Source organism: Colletotrichum navitas, assembly GCF_030913465.1.
Source record: "Colletotrichum navitas strain CBS 125086 chromosome Unknown LY79scaffold_26, whole genome shotgun sequence".
In the NCBI taxonomy this organism is placed as follows: Eukaryota; Fungi; Ascomycota; class Sordariomycetes; order Glomerellales; family Glomerellaceae; genus Colletotrichum; species Colletotrichum navitas.
This window is the reverse complement of record NW_026850572.1, coordinates 280,182-296,084: the sequence shown is the minus strand read 5'-3', so window position 1 is coordinate 296,084 and position 15,903 is coordinate 280,182. Positions and strand designations below refer to the sequence as shown.

The following is a 15,903-nucleotide window of genomic DNA, read 5'->3' as shown; positions in this document are numbered from 1 at the left end:
AAAATGTGGTTGCGAAGGCGGAGGCCTCGGAACGGGGCGAACGAGACCTTCGTCGGATGATATGTGAAGTTGACAAGATCTCGATCGGGATCTCCCCACAATGCAGGGCGCTAGGAGGACAAGGAGAGGTAAAGGCGGTTGAAAGTGCGAGGGCTGGCTGTATCATGATTGGACGGAATCAAACGACAGTGGCCCGAAAGCCGAGGGGACGCGCCTACCAAGGGTGGGCACGGTGCAGTGGCACCTACCTACCTACACAGGTATTGGCGGTGTTGGTTGCTGGCGCTGGAATCCTGGGACTCGAATTGGGTATGATCCAGACCATCGCCGACTGCTCATTCTCGCCCCCTTTTGTCGTGGTCTGCCGCTGTGTTACATTGGAGATGGCGACAAACGCCAAATCTCGGTCCGACCGGGCTGGCGGTCTGACAGTGGACACGGGCAATTGCATTTGGGGGAGGCACGCAACGAAAGATAGGGACGATTAACTTGAAGTATGGAAAGGTCGCTGTAGACAGGGGTATCGGCTGTGCGCCACTAAGCGACATGCAGAGAGAAGAAAATGGCATCCGGAATTGACTACCTGCCTACCGCATTTTGACTACTTCGGTTTCAGCGGCGGTCAAGCGCACCCACGGGCGAAAAGAGGCGCCATTCGACGAAGGCCTGGAAAGGTCTGGACTGGTCCAAACAGGCAATTTTCACTCCCCCTTCCCAGGCGACACACACAATACCACCTTAGCCCTTAGATATGAGACACGCGGCATCCTTCACCAGGAATGAGTGGCATGGCAGTTTTGCATCTGCATGGAGGTGTTTGCCTCACGGAGGAGGGTCCGCCTCAATCCCAGCTGGCATGCACAAACTCTTGCAAGCTAGACTGGACGAACGCTTGCCGCCCTGTCGACCAGGAACTAAATCATTAGGTTTCCTGGCCATATTTCTCTCTTCAACGCCTTATCCCGTCTACCTCTCCATTCGTGTGGACATGGCCGCTTACTTTGTCCAGACGACATGTCGTGCCGCTTTTGCGTACACTTTCTGTTGCCTCCCCCCTGCTCACCTCTATCCGTCCCTGTCCAAATGGCTTCCGATGCCCGCGTGGCCGCATTCTTATTGGCTATCTCGTATCTTGCAGGAGACCATCGCTGGTGAGCCCTGCTGCAGCATTTCTGGACTCATGGCTCAAAGATAAGGGTCTTCAGCTGGTACAGCAACTGGTACAGCAACTGGTTGAGGTACGGCCTTTATCACCCTCGAGGCGACGGCCTTCGGTTGACTATCTCAAATAGCCGAGCAGAGGTCCGGGTCTCCTATTCCAACCCCCATAAAGAGCCCATGACTTGCTCTGAGCAGCCACACTGCGTTGCAACAGCAACACCAAATTCGGCTTCGTAGAGGACGACACATGTTGTTCCAAGAATATCACTAGACCAAGCCGGTGCTGAATGACTGACTGACTACTGCCTACTCAGCACAACTCGCCGTGGGTAAATACGAGGGTGTTTTGTGGCATACAGACCAACTGTGATATTGACGGTAAATCCGCCCGAAACAAAGGCTATGTGTGTATCCGCCTGACTACAATGGCCGACTGGGAAAGTACTCACACCCCTGAGTCCGGCCGCACTTTTCTTCACTGGGATAGCCATAGTCAATGCCTGTTCCATCCTGCAGGCAGGGTGAGTTCAAGCTTAAAGGCAATCCGCAAGGCCGCAGTGGGGTGTTTGGAGACGGAGGAGAAATTAAGTACGCGAGCGAGATACGATTATAATCGGCCGCCGAGGGTCACACTGTTCATATTCCGGAATGCCGAGGCCGGCATTCTTCTATGTAAAGCGTTGCTGATACTCTGCCCTTCCACGTTTTAACAGATTCTACTCAGGCCTCGGCTCCCATTTGCTTGATAGTTACGTGTTGGAAATGATGCTATCTGGCTCCGCATTGCCGGCCAATGTTTAGTCCTATAGTAGATTGTTTGAACGTTGGGTTTGAACCTCAGCTCGGCAAGCACATACTGATTGATCCACAACGTCGCACGGGGTATGTTATAAGACGCCAGAAAGCTTTGAGAGGTATTTGCCGTCAACCATTAGTCATTATATTCCACATTGCCGAATACACGGCTCAGCTACCTCTGCAGACCGCATCCCCGCCCAGGCGGCAGTCGCCACGCCATCCCGTTAGAACGTCGTCTCCCGCAGTTTCCCTACTTTCCCAATCTCATACTCTATCCAACGACCGACCCGCGTCCGCCCAGAGACGAGGATGCTGCCCGGGTTCATGACGTGGCAGCCCTCGTACGTGATGCAGAACGGCGGCGCGGTCGTGTCTACGAGCACTATGGACGTCGGCAGCGGGTACAGGTGCAACGCGGTCGCGTAGTCCCAGTGCACGGGACGAATCGACTGACGGAACGGCGACAAGTAGCCTTGGTCCAAGACCGTCTTGACAAGTTTCCGGGCCGTGTGCACATCCTGCGGGACGCTCGAATTGACCTGCTTGACGGCGGCTCTCTTCCCTGGAATGTCGACGTCCATGGCCTCCTCTACGGCCGGCTCCTCGACCGGGTCGCTACCGCCCATGGCAACATCGTCTGCGCCGCTTTCAACCCCAGGGGGTTGGTTTTCTTCGCCTTCGTTTTGAGGCTGCTTCGAGGTTTTGAGGCGTACGGCCGCGCGGCGGAGACGGGCTGACATGTCGTCGCGGAAGATGACGACTTCGTGGTTCGGGCCAAACAGCGTCACACGACTGGGATTTGAGGTCCAGATGGCCTCGCCGTCGCTCTTGGCCCCGACTTCTGCATTAGCCGCGGCGAAGACGCGCCTGATGCGGGACGTAAAGACGTCCGGAGCTCCTTTGCGCGGCAGTGGGGTCGCAGCTCCCGCGGTGAAGGAAGAGACCCAGGCGTCGTTATCGCCGGGGACGAAGATAAAGGTGGACGTTTGAAGGAGAGTTGGAAACTCGGATAGTGTTGAAGCCAAGGCGTCGAAATACTCCTTGTATTCTATGCTGCCGCCGCTACCGCCTCTCGCGAGGACGGCGTGCTGGGTGAAGTTGCCCGTGATGATGAAGCTCATGGGACTTACGCCCTCGGGCTCGGCCGCATATATTGTGAGAATCCTCCGCAAGGCCTGTAAGGTCCGCGGCTGGTCGAGATTCAGCTCGCCAAGGATGACCATCCGGCCCCTACTAGGAACCTCTTCGGCAGAGTGGCGGGGCAGGAGACGCTGCTCGAGCTTCCGCATCTTGGATCCGACAGCCCGTTCGCTGCCCACGCCGAGAAAGTCGATCCAGCCGAATCCGCCTCCTATGGTATGGTCCTGGCCGCCGTCTAGGCCGCTGACACCTAGTGTGGCTTTCCTTTTCTCGCAGGGGGGCTGGCCGATGAAAAAGCCTTGGAATCTGCCACCCAGCGTCCCGCCGACACCACTGCTTCCACTCAAGCCTTTGCCGGTGGACTCTTCTTCCTCTTCATAGACACCATCCACAAGAACAATCATGCCTGGTGTGAACCATGCCGAGTCCTCGGGAATTGCAACCGCTTGGGAGACATCGAGCGCAATCGTAGCTGTGAGGTCACTAATTGCAAGACCTCCTGCGGGAAGTACGTTCAGCATGCCCAGAAGCATATGATGACTCCCGTGGCGGCCCAAGAGGTTGGAAATTGGTGTGATCCTATGATTCAGTTGGTTCGACGAAGAGCGCTTAAGTGATGATGCTCTCGCGCTCGCGACGGCTGACGTTTGAAAAGACTCGTTCCTGAGTAACCTTTGATGTATGACGTTGTACCTATTTCGGAACAGAGCAGTCTTGTTTTTTGCTGGTGGTAAAAGGGAAGGTTTCGATGTCTCTCTGTCATTATGTTAACCAGCGGGCTCTTGTTGCAAAACGCATTACACTTTACCTTTCAAAATGCTTCTTGGCAACATTGTAAGAGAACCTCGGTTGGTCATATGCGTCGATGACATTGAGCCATTTACGCGCATCCCTGATGTTCTCTTCTTCATCGTCCTCTTCTACACCGAGACTGGACATGCCGAAGCTCTGTTGGCTATCCTCCCGTACCAAAGACGACTGTACTGGCCGCAACCCCAGCCTCGTGTTCGACATGTCCGCATCTTGCCCGGGCTCAATCAAAAGACTATTCTGTCGGCTCAGACCCCTTGCGCCAGTCACAATCTTGCCTCCGCTCATATTCCCCTCCAAGGTCTTCAGAATATCCTTCAGCTCCGGGCTAGCGCCGTCAACAATGACCCCACCATTGCGATTCTTCCAAGACTTGGCCACCTCTTCCAACACCTTCTCCGCCAGGCCCTCTTCCCGCCATGCCGAGCCACAATGGCGGCCAATGAAGGTTGCAAGTTCTTGGAGAGCGGTTGAGGTCAACGTCAGACTGTGTTTCTTTGTGAACGTCCGAAATGCCAAAGGTCGAAGGGTGGCCGGTGGAAGGATGATTGGGAGAATCGCATGCTTCGCAGACGCCGAAACTTTAAACGGTTTGAGGGGGTGGACCGGGGTGCCAAATGCTGGCGAAGATGAGGGTATCGCAGAAGAATGGGGGGCAGGTGTCTTTGCGCCAAAGATACTGGCCATGGGCATTTGCTTGCGCTTCGGGGATATTGACGGCGGCGGATCCATAATCGCAGTGGTGGTGCTCCTTCGTTCTCTCTGCAGTTCCTGTAGCGTGAAACGACAGGTAAAGGCTTAAGTCAACTTCGGTAGGGTGGTTTGTCGTAACGGGCTATAGGGGTTGTCGACCGTCGTCGCGAGTGCGCATGGAGGGGGTACTAAATGTTTAATTGAGGCGCGTCCGATTCTCCATACCGCGTCTGGCGAGTTGATCGCGTTGTGGCGTACAGCACTATAGTGGGGTCAAGTGGCTGTTCTTTGTGGTGTGGCTGAAGCTCACTACAGCCTACAGGACCAATATGCCGTCATCATTGGACAAGAGAGCGGGAGCTATCCCCCTCGACCAAAAAAGCTTCAGGATCGAGTTGCTGGAGAATTTGGCGTCATGCACATCACAATGTTAGCACCAACAGCTCGGTTTTTCCCGAGACTTGCCTCTAGGTCAATATTTTTTCGCCCAGTCTCCAGTCTGTCGTCGAACCCACGTATTGTAAGTGTTCTTTAGACAACACAAACACGCAAGACCCTGACCAATGCTGCTTTGCAGAAAGTTTTCCCTGCCGACGCATCGCGAGCTTCCTTTCTCCTGTCATATCTCGAAGATGATCCACCCAACCAGAGGCTAGCCGTTGGTTTCTCCACAACAGATCCCCCGACGCCGCGCTCCTTCACTGAGAACCAGACGTTTACCAAGATCCTTTATGAAGTTCTCTCCGAAAACGCGCACAAAGACAAGGACCTCCTAGCCCAAGCCCAAGCTTTTGCTAGCCCTGGGGGAGCCACCCTCGGCTCCGGAGGCGCGTTTTTCTCTCAAAAGAACAAGCAACGTTCTTCAAGCAAAGTCGGCGGTGGCGGCGGCGCCGGAGGAAGCGGCGCCGGTGGTGCCAGTGCCCAGGGGGGCGCCGGCGGAGGCGGACACGGTGGTTACGTGCACCTCAGCGACTCGAGGAACCCCCCGGACTTTGGTCGAATCGCATGGCCCGAGGATATCATGGGTAGCGTTGAGGTTGACCAAAGTGGTAATATCATTGGGCAGCTCGAGCCGAGTGGGACGTATCGGATCATCACCAACGAGGGAATGTAAGCATGGAGCTCGGTATGTTCGGGTGGAGTGCATTCGCTAACAGCAGACAGTCTCGGACTTAGCCCCTTCCTCGAGGAGAAGCTCGTCGAGAGGCTCCGTGCGGAAGACAAGAAGGACAAGTCGTAGTTGTCTTTCAAAAAGTTGTAAATTTTGTTGCAGGAGTAGCTCGCGAAGTGAATTCAGCATGATTGGTACGCTTGAAGTGTGAATGCCCGCTCTCCACTTACGACCGCACATGACCAGCAGACTCCCTTAGTTGAGCCAAGATGATCTCATTTATGAGCGCCGAACATAGCTATTGAAGGGACATATTGCAACCTAAGAAAACGTGCAACGGGGCCCAGGCAATAAGAAGTCTCCGCGGGTTATGGGAAGCCCACTTGCCTCCACTTGGTCTAGTCTTTCGGCAAGGAACAAGCAAGCGGAGAGGATCGCGAGTAGGCCCTCATAACCTCGGGAAAGGAGTTGCTGCAGAATCTTCTGTCCTGCAGACACGGTCGCCCCTCCCCCCACAACCCCGTCCTCGATTCTCGTTGTGCGTAGACGAAAGTAGAACTAGACAGAAGCGGGCACATGTACCAGATTTTGCACCGCCGGTGCGACGTTTCCTTCCGGCATGGCTCGCCGACAACCCCTGGAGATTTCCGAGCCAACGTCCCAAACAATTGTAAACCAAGCTCCAAGCCTCTCTCTCTCTCTCTCTCTCTCTCAACGCATTGCCAGCATGGATAACGCCTACCCACAGCAGCATCGGGGATCTACTTCGGTTCGAGGCAGTTGGCCCCATGTGTGATAGGATTAATCAATGCCTTTTTAGCCTATACAGAGATGCAGCAGGACCTTTCTTGATCTGCTCTGGGTTTGATGGGCCGTCGAAGACACTTGTGAAATGCGCGCGAGCGGCCCCTCGTTGGGCTTGATTTTCTTTCCCGAGTCATAAGACAACTAGGGATTTGCAACAGCCAAGAGCGGACCTTGTATTGAAGGGTGGCATTGTAAAGTTACTCTCACTAATAAGATTAGGTTGAAGGAAATAAGCCACTGGTTCTCTATCTCCGACCTGCCGTCTATTGGTCTGTCAAATTCCTGATTCGGCTTCGCGCGCGTCAGGCGCGTGTTTGTTTCGACAGATGATGGCTCAGTACCGTCGAGAACGTGTTGAACCCGTGTTTGGTTGGCAAGATGCGCGGACAATCAATCAAGCAAGCAAGCCACCACCTCATGACCCCAGGACCCGTCACACAATGGTGCCGTTATCAAATGAGGGTTGCCGGAATGTCTACCTATTTGTTTCCGGAATCCGAGTAGCCATTATGCAACCATGAAATCAGCAGCGCCTTCTCACCCGTGGTCTGAGGAAATGAAGTGCAAGATATGGTAATCGCCTTGTCTGCTCACCTCCCCGACGTGTACAGCAGGAGGCGAGGTGGTGTCAGAAAGGAAACATATCTTTCTGCTGCAGCATCATCCAGGAAAGGACGTCTGAGCAAGCCCAACGGAAGGCTGCCCGATCCGCGCCGATTACATTCTTCAAGGTCGCCAGTCGCAGTAATGATCCCACCAATTGTAGAAGCCTTTTGTCCGCTGTTGGCGACAAAGCTGCCCACTATGAGCCAGTGAGTGCTCTGTAAACAGTGGGAGCAGCCCCCTCCATAAACCCCTAATTTGGCATCAAAATGCACAGGCCACCACCCCACCACCAAAGCGGGCAGGCGGGCAGGTGAGAGATGAGAGGGCAGTGTGGCACTTGGCCGGCAGGCCACATCAGGCAGGGGTGGTGGGTGGTGGGTGGTGGGTGGTCAATCAGTCATACCCAATGTGGTGAGCCTGGCACGAACCAGGAGCGCCAAGGAGCTTCTTGGCATCCACTCCACCTCGCCATTCCATGTTCCCCTCCACAATCCACCCACATCCAACTTCGTCATGCCCACTTGAGTGTGGTCCAAAGGCTTGCTCCGGCCACAACCCATTTAAACAAAAACGACCCCGAGCCCCCCTCCCCCCGACCGACAACATGGCTTCCGGTTTCGACGAGGAGGAGCTCCATATCAGCCTCTCGCCATCCCAGATCCGTCGTCGCTCTCAGCAGCACGGTGCTGCCGCCGATGCTGCTGCTGCCGCCGCCGCCGCCGGTCGTCACGAGCTACAACCACCTTTGCCCGACGCCGCCATAAACGCCGCCAACATGGGACCTCCCGTCGACACCACCGCCCCGCTGCGGGATAAGATCAAAACGGAGCAGCGCATCGGCGCATACAAGATCATCAAGACCCTAGGCGAAGGCTCCTTTGGAAAGGTGAAGCTGGCCATACACAACGGCACCGGACAGCAGGTCGCTCTCAAGATCATCGCTAGGAAGAAGCTCATTAGTCGCGACATGGCCGGCCGAGTGGAGCGCGAAATCGAATACCTACAGCTTTTGCGACACCCTCACATCATCAAGCTGTATGGCCTCCCCGCCCAACCACATGTCATGCCCCTCATCCGTTCAAACCCCTCACTAACCCGATGGACCGTAGGTACACCGTTATCAAGACACCCAACGAGATTATCATGGTCCTTGAGTACGCGGGTGGTGAGCTCTTTGACTACATTGTACAGAATGGACGCATGAAGGAGCCCGAAGCTCGTCGATTCTTCCAGCAGATGCTCTGCGCCGTTGAATACTGCCACAGACACAAGATCGTTCACCGAGACTTGAAACCCGAGAACCTGCTGCTTGACGATAACCTCAACGTCAAGATTGCCGATTTTGGTCTGAGCAATATTATGACGGACGGAAATTTCCTCAAGACGAGTTGCGGAAGCCCAAACTACGCAGCACCAGAAGTTATTGGTGGTAAACTTTACGCCGGGCCGGAGGTAGATGTCTGGAGTTGCGGTGTCATTCTCTACGTCCTGCTAGTCGGGAGACTGCCCTTCGATGACGAGCATATCCCCAGTCTATTCGCAAAGATTGCGCGTGGAACGTACAGCATACCTCAATGGATGAACTCGGGCGCCGCGACGCTCATTAAGAAAATGCTGGTCGTAAATCCTGTACAGCGTGCCACGATCGACGACATCAGACAGGACCCCTGGTTCATGGTAGACCTGCCTGCCTACTTAGCACCGCCGGTCGAGGAGTTCTTCAACACGGGCGTGGATCCTAATAAGGCCATCCAGAAGAGCGATATCGCCCCCAACGCTCCTCCAAAGGTCCAGGAGAAGCTACATAACGAGGTCACGGAGAAGATCAGTAAGACCATGGGCTATGGAAAGAAAGATGTTGAGGAGGCCCTGCAGGCTGCCGAACCATCTGCGATCAAGGATGCATACATGATTGTCCGCGAGAACAAACTCATGCAAGTGAATGGTATGTATCATTTAAAACGCTGTGCGTGTCCCGTTCTGACGTCTTTTCAGAGGCCATGTCGTCACTCTCAGTCGATCAAGATGGGTCAAACAGCCCTTTACCGAGTGCTTCGTCAGCTAGGTCCGGCGGATCTACCGTGGGCGGACAGCGTCCGTACATCAGCAAGATTGGTATCTTACCAAGTAGTCTGCCGGCCTATCACAAGGAATACGTTGAACGTGAAAAGGGCGGGTTTGAGGACCATCCGACGCCTACCATCGTAGTCGACGAACCAGGACCCTCAGCCCGTACAGACGCTGAAAGGGAAGAGACGGCCCGGCATTTGAAGCCTCACTCGAGGAACAGCCAAGTCCGCCTCGACGACTCAGCCAAAAGGCCTCAGGGTATGACCCCAGTGGTGCAAGCCAAGAAGACGAAACCCGTGAGATGGCAGTTTGGAATCCGCTCTCGTAACGCGCCGTGGGAGGCCTTGCTATGCATACACAAAGCGTTGAACAAACTGGGCGCAACCTACGTTCCAGACGAAGACTACGAGAAACTCCACGGAACGGAGACAGATCAGCCCAGTAATGAAGGTAGCTTTGTCGACGACTACGCATCTCAGGGGGGCAATGACTCAACTAGTAGTATAGATCCGCTAAAGCGATACAAACTGCCTGCCGACCCGTGGCACATCAAGGTCCGCTGGGAGACACAGAGTAAGTCGAGCTGTGCCCTCCGACCTGATATATTGTTACTAAGTATATTGCAGCATTGCGTAAGAGATCGGAGACCCCTACAGAGGGAAGCAAGACACCGGATAGTTACCACGTTACTGGCGATGACGAAGTCAAGCGCGACTTTGTAGCCTTGCACATGGACATCCAGATATATGAGATGGAGCACGGCGTTTACCTCGTGGACTTCAAATGCTCTGGCTATGAGACGGCCGACAGGAGACTGCTCGAGGAGAAGGATGTCACAAGTCCTTTTCCGTTCCTAGACATGGCTGCACGGTTGATAATGCAACTAGCCGAAGCGGACTGAAGGTCGTTTCTTTGATGTTCCGTCATCACTGTCAACAAGTTGTCTTCCGTTTTGACAGGGGCAATCCAACTAGGACTTGAAAACGGTGGACACAGCAATAGACACGGGAAGGTAGGCTAGTCATTGGGGCCACGTCACAGCGTTAGGGTTATGGGGATAAGGGAGTTTGGGTGTGGTGTTTTTCGTTTTGACTATATTCGGGAGGGCTTGGCTCTGCTTCGCTCGCCTCGGCTGAGGCAACAAACATCATGTATTTCCCTACCGCTGGGTCGAGACGTATGGGATGGCGGGTTGTGCACGAAACATGGCAAGGGGGTAACTATAGTCATCGTGTCAGCATGTCGAGTAGGCGTTGAATCAGACAAATCATCAGTACTGCTCATCACGGCTCGACCGCGGTGCCATCTTCAGAACTCTGTCTTGTCGGAAACCATGTCAAATCCGAGACCCGATCACGCCGGGACATGATCCAGCGACGGACGGCTGAGTTCCAAAGCCGTAGGCCGGAACGAGAAAACTATAAACCCTGGGGCGCGATACCATGCGTAAAGGCGGCAAGAAGCTTGGCCCGAACCGGCAATCAGCTCCGTAGGGTGTGCGTGTGTGAGTGTGGGTATGCATGTGTTTGTTTTGTGTCCATTCTCCCGCAACTCTCGTATCGCACGCCGCGGATCGTGTCCATCACATCTAGGTATTGACCCCTCAGGGCGTGTTGTGGCAGAGCCTCATGCAACTCTTTGACACGTTCCAAGAGTCAAGACCGCGTCACCTGCGCTCGGAGCAACGAGACAAGACTCAAAGCAGAAGCCAGCTCAGTCCAGACAGCGGCACCGCTAAGTCAAAAGAGAGAGGGTTGGCAGAGAGAGAGTCAGACGGCGGGAATGGACCCTGATCGGGGCAAGTGTCAGTTTCACAGTTCATGGCGACCCTAGACAGCAGTTTGCACTCACCATCCCGTCACGGGTCTTTCAGATTCAGGGACGTCGCGGAACACTTCAGACGATACACCTGTTCAAAGTCCGGGTCGGAGGGAAGATACCTAGGACCCTCGCCATACCTTGGCACGACGCATGCACATTCGCCACATGCGGTCCAGGGCTGTGCCAGCCCCCGAGCCGAGATAGCAGACGACCGTCGACCGGCACAATACGAGCATTCGGCAAAAGTTGCGGGTCCGTCCAAAGTCGGAATTCACGGCACGGTGCAGTAATCTACGGGGGAGCCGCTCAGCCGCACGACCATCTGCCGGACTAAGGATGCCAGTCGTTGATGCGATTGCTTGTCTGATCACTCGCTTGCCATAAGCTGCTTCGACCCAGTCCCTGGGGAAACTCTGTCATCCGTCGTTGCCGATCCGATCTCCACCCCTTCCACATGTGTTTTGGCGTTTGCCCCGTCTTAGTGATGCTGACGATAGCAACCCAGCCTCGCATCGAGACGTTCCCCCTTGCGCGTAAGTACGTGCCCGATCACGATCACGGGCCACGGGCATGTGTGTATCGTTCATTTGTGATGTCTGACAAAGTCCGCAGCCGTGCTGTGCTTCCGTCGGAATTACGCTCTTCCCAACTCTACACCTTGGTACGAAACCCTCCCAGTCACCAGCACGAATCAGTAATCCCGGTCAGAAGGAAAAAAGAAAAAAAGGGATGGGCTTGGGATGCCAAGGAGGTGATGGATATGCCAGGTTCAGCAGATCCCGTAGGCTTTTTACAGGTCACCGAGGGTCGGGAGAGGGCCAAGAGACAAACGCTTTACACGCCTGTCTGCGGACTCCGTCTCCGTCAGATCGCTCCACACATTGCGTGGCCGCGTATCGCTTCAAGCTTTGTAGATTCACAAGTTTGGCCACCTACCGCGGAAACCTTGTAAGCATTCCCCCCCCCTTCTCTCTCTCTCTCTCTCTCAAAAACAATAGAGTTTTTGGTTCATCCCACACCCGCCTCGGGCCCCTTTTCTCCTTCATCTTTTACCCCCCTCCTGGTCTGTGGATGTGGGGAGGGTTTTGAGTTTTTCTTTCTTGCGACGAAGCGAAACTTGAGATGGAGTGACAAGAAGGCAAGGGAGGTGTTGGCATGCGAGATGGCGACCAAGGGGGGAAGAGAGTTTGATATTGGACGGTAGGTCTCGCTATTCGGAGGACGATGTCGTCTTTGGTTTTGTTCCCCCCCCCCCCCCCCCCCTCTCTCTTTCTAGTCCTACACCCTGACCTGAAAATCCGATTATACACATCATTGACTCGGCGGATTATAGTTCAGTTGGAAGTTCAGCGCGGCTGCTGAGGACCGAGCAGTACAGAGAGGCAAGGGTCATGAAATAGGCAAACGCCACATTTGCCTCCGCTCGAACTAGGTCTAGGCCAGACGACAAGGTCTTTAGGATCTCATAACCTCCGCAGCAAAGCCAGAAACTGCTTCTACACTGCGTAAGGTGTATGACACTACCCAAGCTGGCATTGGTTCAACAACAGAGCGAATTGAGGCGTCGCGAATTACTGTCTACGCGCCGGCTACAGGGGCCCGTGAAGAAGGCAGACGTATTAATATACGCCTGGACGAGAATTATGACATGTGTTATCATGGCCAGGCTATGAATAAAAAAAGATTTCACAGTAAATATACACTGAAGCACGTCTCTGATGCTACCTTGTACTTAATCAAGACCAACCTGTTTATCTATTCACACACAAATGTGATTTCCCCTGGTCGGTGCGGCATGAGCCCAATCAAGACGAGAGGGCATGAGGCGGCGAGATGCACAGCCAAACTACGAATCTATCGGGTGATCCAGGCTAGCACTGCCATACCGTGGCTTCGTTTCGCGCAGCTGATAGGGAAGGGGGGGTGGGACAAGATTGGGATTGGAGATGCAAACGCACGGCTTTATTCGTAGGAGAGGCAGGTGACGGCCGGCTACGATCGATAAGTGAGTCGGTCGGTCGGTCGCTAACCCACTTCTCCACTGCGGCTAGGTCTTTTATTTATTTTTCAATTTCAATTGCTATGCAATTGATTAAATTTTTCTATTTTATTTTATTTCTTCAGTCGCGTTGCCGAGATGGATCGTTGATGGACCGGGGTCGATCAAGCTGAGCAGAGCAAATCGCGTGCGCTGCGACGCATGTATGACATGCGCTGGCGGCATGTTCATCCCGTCCAGGCGGTACGGCCAGAGTTGTCCTTTCCTCTTTGCGTTTTGTCGTGGGTATTTTTGGTGCTTCTTTCGCCTTGGCTCCCCGCTAACGTGGAAAGTTCAAGAGGAAAACTCTCTCTCTCTCTCTCTCTCTCTCTCTCTCTCTCTCTCTCTCTCTCTCTCTCCAGCAGAGATGGCAGACGGACGGGGGAAGACTCGCACTCGCTCCTGCTGACACCCTGTCCTCGTGAAATCTGTTCGCTCCTGCCGATGTTTTTGCCCGGCGAACTCTACTCTCACACGACTGCGCGGAGGACGGCCCAAAGAACAATGTGTCGACCGTGCAAGAGCGCTGACTGTGGGAGTTCGAACAGCCAGAAACAGACCAAGGCGGCACGATAACGTTTCTTCTTCCTTCTTTTTCGACCGTGCAGGTCCCGTCTTGGCTGTGTATACTCCCCTCGGCTCGGCTGAACGTAATTAGGCCGTGGGGCCTAAGCCATACGATACCGACCAACATGATGGTCAGATGTTCGCGCTGGCCCAAATCTGGATAATCATCTCCAAAGGAAGGCAGAAACTCTATATCAGACCGGCCCATTGTTTGGTCTTCAGCTCCTCTCCTCGCCCCCCTTGCGCGGTAGGAGGAAACCTTCTTTCGGGCGGCTGACGCAAGTCCTTTGTAGCGTGTCTGGCATAGAAGACTTCTACTCACGCCGCACCCCCCCCTCCCCCCGCTAAGCGCCTCTCTCCACTCTTTACCAAACGCGCCAAGGACAAAGACAAAGCCAGTAGGCAAGCCAGAATCCTTCGTCTCGGCCCAATAGTTTACTAACGAGCGTTGACGGGTGAGGGAAGAAGAACAGGTGTGCCTCGAGCCTGTGCAGCGCAGTGTGGAGTCGTTGTTGGCGATCTCGCGGCGCTGGAACATTACCGGCCCTAGCGCACCACAGGAGTCCAAGCGTTCGCAGCTCGCAACAGGCTGGCTTACCAAGAGCATCGGCGAGGGGTTTGAGACCGTTAGGTATGCCGGAACTATCGTGGGGAGTATAAGTGGCTCTTACGGCCGTGAGCCAGGAATTAGTATTGTCACCGGTGGCGTCCGGCGGAGCCTATTCTGATTGTCAAAGCAAAAAAAGAGAGAGAGAAAAAAAAGAAAATGATGATGATGATGATGATGATGGTTATGATGGGGGTGGAAACTCTGCACCGCTTATGCGGCAAGTGGTTTACATGCAAGCGGTCGTTTTGGTAATTAAGGTTTCGACCCGTTCCCTCTTCGCACTAGTAGTACCTGTAGGTAATCACTTTGCCCCCACTCTTTCCCCAAAAGCAATCAGACAGCCTCTCGCCTGTACCGATACCTCGGGTACTCCCTGCCTGCCTACTACCTAGGTATGTAGGTGTTCCCTTGCCGTTGCCGCCTCGAGGCCATCCCAAGGTTGATGATTAGTTTCGCAAGAACACATCAAGAAAGCCGAGGCGTCACACCAACCTTCCGGATTCTTTGTTCTCTCACTCTTGGTAAGGTTTTCTGAGACGGGTCGACGGGATACCCAGATTGCGCTTCCCTTAACGGCCGACGTTCGTACCGTGATACCGGTACACCCACATGAGGTTGGGCTCCCTGCTGCCCACATCATGTTTGCCTCGCGATGCCACGAATACCCAGGGATGGTGACGATGTACATCATCGACCTAAGCCCACCTCTATGCCACACCCTCCTCGGGCGGCAATACGGCTGGGCCAAGCAACAGACTGGCTTCTCTCCCGCAGCGTCGGCCGCTTCACTTTGACACCTGCAGCGTCTAGCATCGGAGAGTCTCCGACACCTGCAGTACCGGTACCAACCCTTCGCAAACGCCCTCTCACCCCCCCCCCCCCCCCTTTTCAGACTGCAATTTTATACTCTCGCATGACATGACAGTGATTTGGTCCGGCAACGTAAGCAACACACCTTGAAGCGATATTTCGGGGCCGCGCAACAGCGAAGCGGCGCGGTTTCTGTGGGAGGTCAGTTTCGGGGTCCGAGCAAGCCAGACCAGCTGCTGCTCCAACGCACACCGACTCTATTACCCTTCCGACACTCCGTGTCCGCAGGGCGCGGGAAGATGGAGACATGCCCAAGGGGGGGGGAGGGGGGGACATGGTCGGAACAGGCCCTGGACCCAGCTAGCCCGGCATGCATTCGTGTACCTATCACGTCCCCGCGCAGGCCGATATCCGGGTTCCTTCCTCTCCCCTCCCAACCAACCTTGGACTCCGGCAGGACTTCTAGAAGGAGGAAAGAAAGCATACGGATACACCCTCCGCCTCAGTCTGCCCACAACCATGCCAGCGCAGCACTGTCACACTGACTTAGACTTCTCGTGGGCATATAGATGGGGCTCGCCTCTCGATTTTGCTCTTTCGTGCTCTGACTCAATCAATAGCGTGTCCTGTTTTGCCTCGCCTTACTGGGTGTAACTAGGTGTATCCATCTTCGCCAAGCCCGTATTACTGTGCGCGTATCACCGTATCCCGATAGTGTCTGTACATACATAGTATGATCCCGGGGAGCGGGCGATTGTAGAAATGCGGCCGCTGCCAGCTGCGGGCTGCCGTAGCTCCACGACCGAACCGAAGCCAAAACGATTTAATGGGATACTTGGCGCCCGCGTGTCGAAGCATCAC

General features: G+C 54.6%; 5 protein-coding genes across 5 annotated transcripts; 3 read left to right on the top strand and 2 right to left on the bottom strand.

Moving 5' to 3' along the window:
• Positions 1-1,781: 1,781 nt before the first annotated feature.
• On the bottom strand, positions 1,782-4,786 carry LY79DRAFT_703259 (DNA polymerase alpha/epsilon subunit B). Its single transcript, XM_060564961.1, has 2 exons — positions 3,908-4,786; positions 1,782-3,855 (listed from the first exon to the last, which is right to left on the bottom strand). The coding sequence occupies exons 1-2, from the start codon at positions 4,639-4,641 to the stop codon at positions 2,184-2,186; spliced, it is 2,406 nt and encodes an 801-aa protein (XP_060414640.1). The 5' UTR covers positions 4,642-4,786; the 3' UTR covers positions 1,782-2,183.
• Positions 4,787-5,029: 243 nt separating this feature from the next.
• Positions 5,030-5,842, top strand: LY79DRAFT_514623 (uncharacterized protein; the record flags this gene model as incomplete). Its single annotated transcript, XM_060554638.1, has 3 exons — positions 5,030-5,122; positions 5,180-5,712; positions 5,767-5,842. 3 exons carry the CDS (start codon positions 5,030-5,032, stop codon positions 5,840-5,842), a joined length of 702 nt encoding a protein of 233 aa, XP_060414639.1.
• Positions 5,843-7,730: 1,888 nt separating this feature from the next.
• On the top strand, positions 7,731-10,097 carry LY79DRAFT_514520 (kinase-like domain-containing protein; the record flags this gene model as incomplete). The annotated part of the gene is made up of 4 exons (XM_060554621.1): positions 7,731-8,161; positions 8,236-9,071; positions 9,122-9,769; positions 9,823-10,097. 4 exons carry the CDS (start codon positions 7,731-7,733, stop codon positions 10,095-10,097), a joined length of 2,190 nt encoding a protein of 729 aa, XP_060414638.1.
• Positions 10,098-11,389: 1,292 nt separating this feature from the next.
• On the top strand, positions 11,390-12,452 carry LY79DRAFT_184271 (uncharacterized protein). Its single transcript, XM_060551337.1, has 4 exons — positions 11,390-11,554; positions 11,630-11,965; positions 12,016-12,217; positions 12,351-12,452. Exons 1-3 carry the CDS (start codon positions 11,472-11,474, stop codon positions 12,104-12,106), a joined length of 510 nt encoding a protein of 169 aa, XP_060414637.1. The 5' UTR covers positions 11,390-11,471; the 3' UTR covers positions 12,107-12,217; positions 12,351-12,452.
• Positions 12,453-12,995: 543 nt separating this feature from the next.
• On the bottom strand, positions 12,996-15,378 carry LY79DRAFT_659034 (uncharacterized protein; the record flags this gene model as incomplete). The annotated part of the gene is made up of 5 exons (XM_060562734.1): positions 12,996-13,335; positions 13,992-14,168; positions 14,221-14,341; positions 14,463-14,513; positions 15,307-15,378. 5 exons carry the CDS (start codon positions 15,376-15,378, stop codon positions 13,244-13,246), a joined length of 513 nt encoding a protein of 170 aa, XP_060414636.1. The 3' UTR covers positions 12,996-13,243.
• Between the last annotated feature and the right edge of the window lie 525 nt (positions 15,379-15,903).